General features: G+C 43.2%; 2 protein-coding genes across 3 annotated transcripts in view; one reads left to right on the top strand and one right to left on the bottom strand.

The window, feature by feature from the left end:
- Positions 1–3,066: 3,066 nt before the first annotated feature.
- Positions 3,067–11,249, bottom strand: ORC6 (origin recognition complex subunit 6). Its single transcript, XM_023189585.3, has 7 exons — positions 10,798–11,249; positions 9,434–9,563; positions 8,046–8,209; positions 7,413–7,502; positions 5,765–5,877; positions 5,277–5,345; positions 3,067–3,919 (listed from the first exon to the last, which is right to left on the bottom strand). The coding sequence occupies exons 1-7, from the start codon at positions 10,860–10,862 to the stop codon at positions 3,792–3,794; spliced, it is 759 nt and encodes a 252-aa protein (XP_023045353.1). The 5' UTR covers positions 10,863–11,249; the 3' UTR covers positions 3,067–3,791.
- Positions 11,048–12,753, top strand: part of VPS35 (VPS35 retromer complex component) — a 30,440-nt gene continuing 28,734 nt past the window's right edge. The window contains exon 1 of one of the 2 annotated variants that reach the window (XM_023189584.2): positions 11,048–11,235. Coding sequence is in view for 1 of the 2 variants with exons in the window: in XM_023189583.2 (XP_023045351.1) it covers positions 11,439–11,441 (3 nt within the window). In the remaining variant the exon portion in view is untranslated. Of the gene's footprint in view, positions 11,236–11,338; positions 11,442–12,753 lie in introns of those variants that run through there. The other variant, XM_023189583.2, reaches the window with a different exon arrangement.

Below are 12,753 nucleotides of genomic sequence, written 5' to 3'. Positions count from 1 at the left end.
CTTAGCTCAAATATTTAATTGCAACTGTGTTGGGTCAAGTATTTCTAATGGGACTTTTCCATTTGCATGTACAGTCACTGGAAACTGCTGGGCAGAGAAACTCTAAAAGGTAGTTGGGGCCCCCTCTTTTCACCTATCAGATTGGTGAAGAATTGGTGAGGGTGTGGGGAAAATGGCATTCTCCCACTTTTGATGGATATGTATCCAAATAAAAGTCATGCCCATGCTTTCTTTCATCCAGCAATTTTATTTCTAGAAATTTATCCCTCCGTACTTGAACAATTGTACAGAGATTTATGCAAAATGATGTTTACTATAGCATTGTTGCTAATGGCCCAGTAGAAACAACCAAGACATGCCTATTAGTTTGGTTTTAGTTAAATGAATTTTGCCACATCCATATAGTGGAATACCTCACGGCTGTTATAGATAGATTTAGATACACTGAAAGCCATTTTTTCTTAAAAAAAAATTATAGAATGTATGTATGGTATCATCCCATTTGTGAAGAGACATATGCTTATATGTGCATTAAAAAATTGTAGGATATGCAAGAAACTTAACAGTGGAATGTGAAAAGTGGGTGATTGGGAGAGGTGGAATTCCACTTTTCATTTATCTTTCTGAACCTTTGAATCTTTTTTTTTTAATTTTTTACAATAAGCATGTATTCCTTTTTTTTTTTCAAGATGGAGTCTTGCTCTGTTGCCAGGCTGGAGTGCAGTGGTGCAATCTCGGCTCACTGCAACATCCGCCTCCTGAGTTCAAGCAATTTTCCTGCCTCAGTCTCCTGAGTAGCTGGGTCTACAGGCATGCGCCACCACGCCCAGCTAATTTTTGTATTTTTAGTAGAGAAAGGCTTCCACCATGCTCGCCAGGATGGTCTTATCTCTTGACCTCGTGATCTGCCCACCTCGGCCTCCCAAAGTGCTAGGATTACAGGTGTAAGCCACTATGCCTGGCCCACATGTATTACTTTTACAATTAAAAATTCACAACTCAATGTCAAGTGTGAACCTTGTGTTGACCCTGATTTGAGCAAATAAAAAGATATTTTTGAGACATTTAGATTATGAATTTCACATTTGATGATAGAGTTACTATTAATTTTGTGAGGTGTGATATTGTCAATGTGGTTAAATGGCTTCAGAGAAAAAGGAAGGTATAGTTAAGCAAGTATGGCAACATCTAATAATTTGGGTCTAGGTGATGTGTATGGGTTTCATTATACTGTCCTCTTTACTGTTGTATGTATTTGAAAACATTCATGACAAAAAAACCTTTTTAATCAGTTAAACCATGAAGAACTGTTAAAGAAGTGAGCTTCCAAAAAGTGTTTATAACAGTACTGAAACACATGAATTCACTAACTAGTAAGCATCTGTATTAGGGTTCTCTAGATGGACAAGAGATATATATACACACACATATATGTGTATATACCTATATATGTATATAAAGGGGAGTTTATAAAGTATTAACTTACATGATCACAAGGTCCCACAATAGGCTGTCTGCAAGCTGAGGAGCAAGAAGAGCCAGTCTGAGTTCCAAAACTGAAGAACTTGAAGTCTGATGTTCGAAGGCAGGAAGCATCCAGCACAGGACAAAGATGTAGGCTGGGAGCTAGAAATCTAAATCTTGGCACCAAATAACACATTATATAGCTTCTATTTTTTTTGGGTCTGTCACCCAGCCTGGAGTGCTGTGACACAATCTTGGCTCACTGCAACCTCCACCTCCTGGGTTCAAGCAATTCTTGTGCCTCAGCCTCCTGCATAGCTAGGACTACAGGCACAAGCCACCACGCCTGGCTAATTTTTTGTATTTTTAGTAGAGATAGGGTTTTGCCATATTGCCCAGGCTGGTCTTGAACTCCTGAGCTCAGGCAATCTGCCTGCCTCAGCCTCCCAAAGTGCACTTCACAAATACAATAATTTTAATCCTCACAAGGCAGGTATTTCTATTTTAGCTATTGTTATTCTTTTTTTTTTTTTTTAAGCAATGGGGTCTCCCTATATTGCCCAGGCTGGAGTGCAGTGGCTATTCACAGGTGTGATCATAGCATACTAGACTTAAACTCTTTGGCTCAAGTGATCCTCCTGCCTTGGCCCCTGAGTAGCTGTGACTGTAGGTGCACACCACTGTGCCCAGTTTTTCTATTTTATAAATAGGAAAACTTAGGCTCAGTAAGATTTTGGGCTTTTGTTACGGGAGAAGTAGCAGAGCCAGAATTTAAACCCAAGTGTGTGTGATTCCAAAGCTCATGTTTATTCCCCCAATAATAAACAGGCCTTGCCAGACATGCTTATGTTGGGATCATTTGATTGTGGTATTTCTTTAGCCTTAGTCTGCTAAAGTTCTAAAACTAAAAAGGGTAGGGGGGAAAAAAGAGACATCACCTTTAGTCATTCTAGATCTATGTGGCAGGTATTCATTACTTGTAGCAGAAAAAAGGCAACATTATTACTGATGCCATTCTAAGTAGATTTTAAACATTTGGATGCAATCCCTTTATCATGGAAATTTAATTATATCATATATTCTTAATTTTAGTTAAAATCATGTCTGGCACGATGCCTTTAGCAACTTCTTACCATCCATGAAACGGTCCTCTTCCATAGTCTTAAATTAAGTAGTATTTACTAAGTTTACATTTTTTCAATATGTAGATATTAAAAAAGAAAAACTTGATTTTTTAAAAAGTTGCTAATGTTTAATTCATTATGAGACCTCCATATGTGAGATTCTTTCTCTATTCTATTATTTTCTAAATGCTTACTCATAGCAGGTACTGTGCTAAATGCTTTATATGTATTGGCTCAGAAACTCCTCCATATTATCTACGAGGTGGTACCATTTCTATTCCTACTTTATAGATGAGGCATAAAAAAGTTAATTTGCTAAAGGTTTCACAGGTGATAAGTGGCTGAGCAGGGTTTTAAAGTCTGATCTGAGTTTGTGGTCTGGCGGGCAGTGTGGCTCAGTGGACAGGAACCTGATAGAGGAGACATAGCTTTTAGCATAAGAAGGATTCCCCCAAACTGATGACAAGTACAACTTGAATGCATATACAAATAACATTTATTAACTTAGGCTGTACAATATACAGATTTAGTCAAATAAAAAATACCTCGCACAAAACCTCAAGTAAAAATCTGTAAGGTGTCATTCAGATTCAATTTTATATTCTGAATAAGACAAGGGACTGCCATTCACTTAAAACAAAGCAAAATGACTCCAATTCCATTTATTCATTTATTTATTTATTTATTTTGAGATAAGTCTCGCTCTATCATCCAGGCTAGAGTGTGGTGGTGTGATCTTGGCTCACTGCAACTTCTGCCTCCCAGGTTCAAGTGATGCTCATGTCTCAGCCCACAGAGGAGCTGGGATTACAGGCACGCACCACCATACCTAGCTACTTTTTGTATTTTTAGTAGAGACAGGGTTTCACCACGTTGGCCACGTTGGCTGGTCTCGAGCTCCACCCACCTCGGCCTCCCAAAGTGCTGGGATTACAGGCATGAGCCACTGTACCCAGCCTCCAATTCCATTTTGTAGGAGAGCGCATGAGGCTATACCAATCAGGCACTGTGGCTGGTCTAATGCCCACACCAGGGACCAGCCCACCGCCCAGACTTAGCCTCCGGGTAGGCTGCTTTGCTATTAAGGCAATAGTCTTAGGATCCTTGTTATAAAAGTTTAAACAAAATCCCAAAGCTTTCAAGTCTTCCTGGAGGTGGCAATGTACTATCAGTTTGGAATGCATACCAGTCTGGAAGCTGAAATTACTCTGCTGTAGCCTTTTGAGCATTGGCAGCATTTTCCAAAATTTTTCTTTTCCATTCTTCATAATCCTGTGTCAGATCTTCATCTTTCTGTGGTTTATGTGGCATCTCCTCTACCTTCTCCATTTCTGACAGAAAATCATCAAAAGCAATTTCAAAATTCTTATGCTTAGAAATGAAATTTAAAAAAAGGTAAACCTGTTTAAATTGTCTAAAACAGAAAAGAAGATACTGAAATGAAGTGGAGAAACAGCAGTTATCACTTTTTTTGAGATGGGGTCCTGTAATGTTGCTCAGGCTGCACTCAGGAGGTTCAAATGATCCTCCCACCTCCACCTCCTGAGTAACTGGGACCATGGCTGGGGCTATAGGCTCACACTACCACACCTAGCTCAGCTATCACTTTTTTCTCTCCCTTACACTCCAAGCATTCCAAGACATCTAACAATAGCTAACGTCTATCAAGCACTTAACTGGTGCTTGAGAGGCACTGAACCAAGTACTTTAAATGGCATTATTTCCTTTAACCCCTACTACACTCCATAATAGGCGATAATATTAATCACATTTTATAGATCAGGAAACTGAGGCTCACAGAAATTATAGACTTTCTTAGAATCCCATAGCCAGTGGCTGGGCATAGTGGATCATGCCTGTAATCCTAGCACTTTGGGAGGCGAAGGGGGCGGATCACTTGAGCCCAGGAGTTCAAGACCAGCCTGGGCAACATAGTAAGATCCCAACTCTTCCAAAAATATAAAAATTAGCCAGTTGTGGTAGCACATGCCTGTAGTCCAAGCTACGCAGGAGGCTGAGGTGGGAGGATGGTTTGAGCTCAGGAGGCAGAGGCTGCAGTGAGCTGAGACCGTGCCACTGCACTCTAGCATGGGTGAGAGAACCAGGCCATGTCTCAAAAAAAAAAAAAAAAGAAACCAAAAAACAGACAAACAAAAAATCACATAGCCAGTAGGTGATATTAAAACAATAAGGCAGCCATTTGCCTGACATTGTCTTTGTAGCTAAAGCTCTTATAAGCAACCTGGAACTTGGAAACTTTTTTTTTTTTTTGTGGGGGGAAAAGAACCTCTGAAAGACAAAAATAATCCCTAGCCAATCACAACCAACCAACCAGCTGCCTGGTTGTACAACTAGAGACTTCCCATCAGACTATGCCCAGGTAAGACAAATACCTAGCTGTAGCTGCCCAGGCTGGTCTCGCACTCTTGGGCTCAAGCAATCCTCCCGCCTCAGCCTCCCAAAGTGCTGGGATTACAGGAATAAGCCACTGTGCCAGACCAGACATATTCTTAATTACCCAATACTGATGTTACTTCCATCATTGATTGCTTGGAAAACTGGTCTTATCAAATGATTCACAGTCAGAATTTACTTAAAACTGAACTCCTGTCAGGCAAGCTGCTAGAGCAGCACTAGGCTGTTCACTGCATAAAATGTCAATGTCAGTACCGTGTTAGTAAAACTTACCCTTTGCTGGGGCTTCAACCACTATCTTCTTTTTCTTCCGTGGTGGAGCAGCTAAATCTCCAGGTTCTCCTTTAAGAAGTGTTATCAAGGTTAATTTTTCTCCTGTCCTCAATTTCAGTATTTGGGCATGTTTTGGATCACAAATAAAATTAGACACCTTAACTGATCAAGTATGAGAAGAAGGAGAGGACAAATGATCTTAGACTTCTCTTTTCTTTGGCCTCTCTTGTCAGACTTGAGAATCATTTCTATCCTGGCTTATGTATCTACAGGCTGGTATTTAACATGGGAACATGTTAATAAAGAATCTATTTTCCAGGCATAGATTCACGGAATCATAGGTTAGAAACATCAATAAAAACATAACTGGTCCACATGTAATACAGAATTTAGGAAGCAGCCAGTTTACACATTTGAAAATATCTGACTTTTACAAACAGAAGTACTACATTTTCAAATGACACATTCTTGAACTACAGAATACTTACTGTTGACCTGCTGTCCAATCTTCTCTAGTTGTTTACACAGTCGATCAAATATAGCTTTTTTTACACCGGATGTGGCTACCATTTTGTTTTTATCCACTTTCAGCTTTAGAATCCTACAAAACAATTTCATAAGTTGCTTTTTTCAAGACCTGTACAGTTTTCTTCTCTGGGCAACCAGATAATCAACTTATTTTCTTTTTGACCATGCTTTAAGAGCCTCTGTCTAGTTTTTTCCTTCATTCCAAACATGTTATTATCTGTGCTAAGTTGTTTAGCTGTTTATTGGACTGAGAGTTAAAATGCACATGGATCTGTTTTATAACAAAAGGGGCACATAAAAGACATTTGCTGTAGTGTTTCGTGACTTTTAGAACTCTTTAGTAAATCTCAGATTAATTTAATGAATGACAATCATAGGACTTTTGAACGTTCCACTCATTTTAACTCACAGGATATTTATATTTATATTACGGGAATGTAACAACCCCACCCCACCCTGAAAATAAACTCTCCTAGTAACACTCCACAGCAACCACTAATTACAAACACAAAATAAACTTTTTCTTCAGGGTAATAGACCTGTCAAGACCTTTTCTTACTCAGCGTAATATGGTTTCAAAAGTAGGGTTGACTAGTCTCACTGTTTTCTACAATAACAGCTACATTCCCTCTTTATATGCACATACTTTTGTTGAATTGAAGAGATGTTTTCTACAAATGCCAATTAATATTCCTAGGTATGTAGCTAATAGAGCCAAGCATACCAAAATTATTGAGTAGGTAGTGAGAAATCCATTCTTTAAGGGCCAACTACATTTTTTGTTTTCTAAGGAGTTTTCCGGCAAGATAAAAATAAGACAACTTTAGACAAAGATATCAACTATTACTAATATTTCCAAGGTAACATTTCAGTATACACATAGATAACCCACAATTCTAAGATTCAGATGTGAGAATTTATCACTAAAATATGTTATAAATCCCTTGAAGAACAGTTGTAGCCAGTGCTTTTTTTTTTTTTAGCGACAGGGTGTTGCTACGTTGCCTAGGCTGCAGTGTAGTAGCATGACCACAGCTCACTATAACCAAGAACTCCTAGGCTTCAGTGAGAATTCAGCCTCAGCCTCCTGAGTAGCTGAGAAGCCAGGACTGGAGGCACGCGTTGACACCCAGTTAATTTTTTTTTTCTCTTAAGAGATTCGGGTCTCACTATGTTGTCTAGGCTAGTCTTGAACTCCTTGCCTCAAGCAGTCCTCCTGCCTATACCTCCCAAAGTGTTGGGATTCCAGGCAGGAGCCACCATGCCTGGCCCATCCAGTACTTTTAAAAATATACGAGCAGAAAATCACATATGAAGATTGTTTTAATGACAGATATCATCTCTTATAAAAGGCAGACTGAAATCAGAATTCCCAGCATATGTATACAGCTGCTATTTGGCTGGTGGAATTCTGACAACACTAGTTCCAAGTTGTTAGCTACATTATGGCATAAACTAGGAATATGGTCACTTGGCCAATATTCCTAATATTATTTCTAGGGGAAAATATGCTCTGAATTGATATCAACTAAATTAGAAGTATTCCTTGGAGATGAAAAACCAACTTGTAAATTGGTAACTTTACTGAATGTTTAATAAAATACTTACTTGCATGCTGACAGCAGTGCAGCAGAAGTGAAAAGTGGCCTGGATAAGTCAAGATCTACTTGCTGTGTCTGGGGAAGACTGGACTCATAGCTAAAGAAGTTATTGCAGAATTATGTTAGAAAATATTATTTGAAAAGAGACTGAAAGTGCAAATCAGAACTTACAAGCTTTTAAAATGGATGAGATATGTGTGCTGTCACTTAACATGAGTTATTTTTTTAAGACTGAAAATTAACCAGAATAGGACAATGGGTAATTTGTATCTACCAGTACAAATTTTCTGGTCCTGCCTCACTCCTCACCCCCCACCATGAAGTCTTGCTCTGTCATCCAGGCTGGAGTGCAGTGATGCAATCTTGGCTTACTGCAACCTCCACCTCCTGGGTTCAAGCAATTCTCCTGTCACAGCCTCCCGAGTAGCTGGGATTACAGGTGCATGACACCATGCCCAGCTAATTTTTGTATTTTTAGTAGAAATGGGGTTTCACTACCTTGGCCAGGTTGGTCTTGAACTCCGGACCACATGATCCACCCTACTCGGCCTCCCAAAGTGCTGCGATTACAGACAGGTGTGAGCCACCACACCCCGCCTATTGGTATACGTTTTCAATTAAGGTTCTTTATGCCCCATACCTTTTTAGTATCTTTGAAGCCATATTCACTGCTTCTGTACAGCTAAACTGTACAGCTAGGTCTCTTATTCCAATATTTGAATTTAGACCTAGTAAACACTCAAACGATTTAAGACAGCTCTGGTATGTCTTCTTGTTCAAACCAGAAAGTTTAATTAAATAAGCCTGTGAAAGGAAACACACATACACAAATCATAAAAACTTTACATTCTATATATTAGTACCCTTAAACCCTTGTTTAATAAGCAGTGTAACTCTTCAAAATTAATTTTGTGGCAAACCTTAATACCTAAAGGTTTAGCTTCATTTAGTCAAAAAATTGGTAATCATGTCAGGCTGAGGAAGTACTGCTTTCAAAGAGTTCAAACTATATAAAAGCAGGCAGTCATGCATATGCACAGATGATTTAAAATTATAACACAATACTAACACAGTCAAACAGGCAGTAAAAAACCACAGGAAACACATATATGGTTACTTGTGTTTATACAAAGGTGCTAACTGTTTATTATTATTATTGGGAAAAGGAAGGAGAGAAGTAGTGGGAGTGGAGTAGGGGCGGGCTGGGGCGGTGTGGGTGTGTGTGTGTGTGTGAAAGAGGAAAAGGAAAATAGGAAAAGAAACAGGAGGGTCCACTGTGGGAAACCAGCTCTGTCTGGGAGACTTGAGTAAAGTTTCAATGTAACAATAAGGCAGGGTCATGTAAGACAAATAGGAGTTTACCAGAAGAGTACTGCAGGAAAAAACAAGGTATTGCATTTTCAAAGCCACAAATCATTGAAGTGAAGAGTCTGTTAAGTGAATACTGTAGCTTGAGGCCAGGATTCAAGAGAGGCTGGAGGGTTTGATGGTCATCAACAAAGCTTTGTTTTTAATATCACCATTTAATGAGTGTATCATTATGACACAGGTACTGTGTTAATGGTGTTATGTACGTTTAATCCTCCTCACAATAATCCAGCGAAATTGGATATTTTATCTTCACTTTATGGACGAGGACACTGAAGGCTAACAGAACTAGCTAGTGTGGAGATTTGATCTCAACACCCAACTCCTCCTGACCCCAAAGCTTGTTCTCTCAAACACTGTGACACTCGAAGAAAAGCACAGGGGTTTGGACGTGGTTTAAGAGGAGGATAATGCTACCAGCAATGTGGAAGATGGCCTCCAGCCGAGAAAGAGGTGGTCAGGGAAAACAGTGATGAGTAAAGAAAACATGGCAAATTTTTTTTCCAAAGCAAACCGATTCTACAGTATTTCCAGAATAACATACAAGAATAGCCAGGCCAATCTAAAACAAGAGTTTTTACTGGGGTTTAGTTCAACCAAAAGTTAAAAGAGCTTCACTGTTGCACTGGATTAGTCAGGCATTTGGTAGGACCTACTTACCCTGTCCAAGGGACACTTCATCCAGGAAGCTGCAAGGTCCAGGCACATGACTGCACTGCTGGTCTCCGTGGTGCGGGCGGAGAGGCCGACACACTTCACCCGGGACAGGCGCAAGTACTCCTCTGCTTTCCTGGTTAAAAGGGCAGTGTGTTCGCTAAACTTGTTCAGAAGTTTGCTCAACACGTTGGTAAACAATGAATACAGCCTGGTGAGCTTCACACTAAACCTAACTCCTGTGGCACGTTTATCTGGGGCTGGGAATGAAGGTCATATCCTCTGGGGAGAGGAAGACAGAACCAGCACTGACTCCAAACATCACTGTGCTCAAATGCTTTCAGGCAAAAGAAAGTTAAATTTCGACACAAAAAAAACCCCTTCTTTCCTCCTTCCATTACTGGATCAAGCATGAACTATCACAGAGGCAGGCAGGTTAGACCAGGGTTCCTCCTTTCCTCCTATTTCCTTTAAATCAGTCGTTCTTAAACTTGATTGTAGGCGAGAATCACCTTGGGGCGTGTGAAAACAAATTACTGGGTCCCACCCAGGCCGAGTTACTGATCAGTAGGCTTGAGGTGGGACAGAAGAATTTGTGTTTCTAACAAGAGACAAGATGATATGGCTGTTGCTGGTCCAGGAACCACATTTTGAGAACCACTGTTCTAAACGACTACCGCGTCTTGCAGGTGTGTCTTCAAATCTTTTAAGTGCTCTATTCCTTGCCTTCCCTAGCCTGACTGCTCCACGTTTTAGCTACAATGGCTTTATTTCGAACCCCGGATCCCGCTTCCCATCTCAAGGCTTTTGCAGGAGTTGTCGTCCCTGCCTGGGCAGCTCTTGCCATATCTTTCCTCGCCTAGCACCTGCCATCAATCTGGCCTCAGCGGGAACAGCGCCCGCTTTTCCGAGTTTTTGTTGTTGTTGTTTTGTTAAAGGCAGCCGCTAGGCCGCGCTCCACCCGAAGCCCAGTGGTTCTGGCACACGGCCCGGTTAAGGTCCTCGCCCTTATAGACAACGGAGTCTGCGCCGCGTTGTCGGGTTCCCCGCTGTAAACCCGACTGCAGTAGGCGTTGGCGGAATGAGCGGCAAGTTCTCCCTGGCTCATTTTTCTACCACCGTGCTACCCGCGGACAGGGCTGGCTGTTCCCAGGGACGTTTGCCATCGCCGTTTGCTATCACCCTTCTTGCCATCTCATTTAAGCTTACGGCCGGGAAGTTTCTGTTGAAGTAGGCCCTAAACCCCGCCCGGCCCCAGCGCTCCTCGTCACTTCCGCGCCGCCAGACGCCTGGGAAGGGCGCCGGCCTTGCCTGAGGGCCCAGGGCCGTGAGGCGTGAGCCCAGCCCTGGTCTTGCGCGGCCGAACTCACCTCAGCATGTCGGGCTCGGCAAGGCCCAGGCGCGGCGCTAGGCGCCCGATCAGCTCCGACCCCATAGCGCCAGCACTAAAGCCAACAACACCGGCGAATGCCCCGGGGCAACGAAACCGGCGCGCAAAGGCTGCACCAGCCAGTGAGAGCCAGGCCCCACCCCCGGCGCATGTGGATTGGTTGGGACAGGACGTTGAGACCGTCCCACAAGCCAATCAGGGTCTTCTTCTGCGCATGCGCATCACTAGCGCGCTCGCCAAGGCACAAATGGTGAATGTGGACTTGTAGGCTTTCCCTCCTTCCATTCCTTTCTTCTTGACAAACTCATCACACACTGCCTTTCCCTCCTGTTGTCTCCTGTCTGCCGCCGGGGGATCCCCACTGCGCTGCACCGACTGCCCACTCTCACACGCTGTGGTGAGATTGGCGGGCGACCAGGTCTGTCCATCTAGCGTTAAGTGGCTAGGGCCAATAAGCACGCGAGACTTCGGTTCCTAGAAGTAGGCCAATCAATGAGCAGCCTGTAGGGCCCGGGGGTGGGGCTAGAGAGGGCGGGGCTTGGAGGGGGCCGCAGCGTCACATGACCGCTGGAGGTTCCGCGCGGGGTGGGTGCTCCTTGCCGCAGGCTCTGGGGAGTCGCCATGGTGAGTGCTGAGGGGGCAGTAGCACCCTGGCCGACCCTCCTTGTAGCCCTTGCTCTCTCCCACCGCCCCGGACCCCAGCGAGTGGAGAAGAGGCCCCACAGACCTTTCGGGACTAAGACCAGCCCGATTTGGCCTGCGGGATAGGGGACAGGAGGAGGAAGGCCGCGGGCAGGCTGATCCGGGCCGGGGTGGGCGGCGGCTCCTGGCTGCGGCCGTTGCTGAGAGACGGGGCGGCCTCTCTGTGGGGGTGACTTGGCCTGTAGGCTTTGGGATCCATGAAGGCCTGCGGCCTCCTGTAAGTGGAATCGGCCGCCTGCCTGCCACGAGGGGACCCCTAGTCCAAGGTCTCGGCGTCTGGCCCCCCGAGCGCGCGGAGGCCCTGAGATCGGAGTTGGCGCCGGGACCCGCCCAGATGTTGCGTTTCTACCTTTGTGCCTAGTTGTGCTCGGCGGTCCTCACGCCCTCCTGGAGGGGTCGCAGTGGTTCCTTGGCCTTTCTTGGCCTCGTACCCGCCTTCGGCTGCAGTGTTGGTCAGCGAGTTCTGGGGACCTGCTTACATGAATTTCCTGGAAGGAATCAGGCTGTCTTCTAATCCTGACGGTCGGAAAGGAGACTGATTGTTTCCTTTAGCATTTGTGCGTTGGGCGCACCTTGGCTCTTTTGTCTCTCCATTGATGAAATCCAAGTATTTGACTTGCTGGAAGCAGTCCTTCTTAGGGCCCCTCTATGACGGCAGCAAATCGTGGTGTGGCTGTTGGCCGGTAAACTTGAACTTCCTCAAAATGTGAATCTTTGTGTCTGGTTCCCACAAAGGCAAGTTGTCACTTGCATTTTATTAGCGTTTGACATAGCCTGCACTGTGCAAATAAATTTTTTGAGTATATACTGTATGTCCGCTTTAATTATCTTACTCACTGTGGACAGGCTTCTGTAAATCTGTAAGCCTGGAAACAGATTTCACTTTAAATGTCTTAGTGCCGGAAAGGATTAAGTGTTTTACAAATACTATTTTCATATAACATTGCCTTACAAGGTGATTTTTGCCTGTTTCTCAGAATATTTGCGATTGGGAATTGAAACAAGACCGGCGCAAAATTTAACTTTAGGATTTGTGTGTTTCCCAGCGTTTATGGATTGACATTTATATTGTTTTGTAATGGAAAACACTTAATTGAGGATGTATTACACACTCCGATTCTTTGTTGGGTGAACCAGTTGGGAGCAATCAGCCAGACACACAATCTTGTCCTCATGAATTTTATTGGGAAAGGAAACTTGAGTATTCGTTCTTTCACAGTCACTGTCTATAATT

This window comes from Piliocolobus tephrosceles, chromosome 17 (genome assembly GCF_002776525.5).
Source record: "Piliocolobus tephrosceles isolate RC106 chromosome 17, ASM277652v3, whole genome shotgun sequence".
Taxonomy (NCBI): Eukaryota; Metazoa; Chordata; class Mammalia; order Primates; family Cercopithecidae; genus Piliocolobus; species Piliocolobus tephrosceles.
The sequence above is the reverse complement of the archived record's forward strand: the minus strand, read 5'-3'. Positions and strand labels throughout refer to the sequence as shown.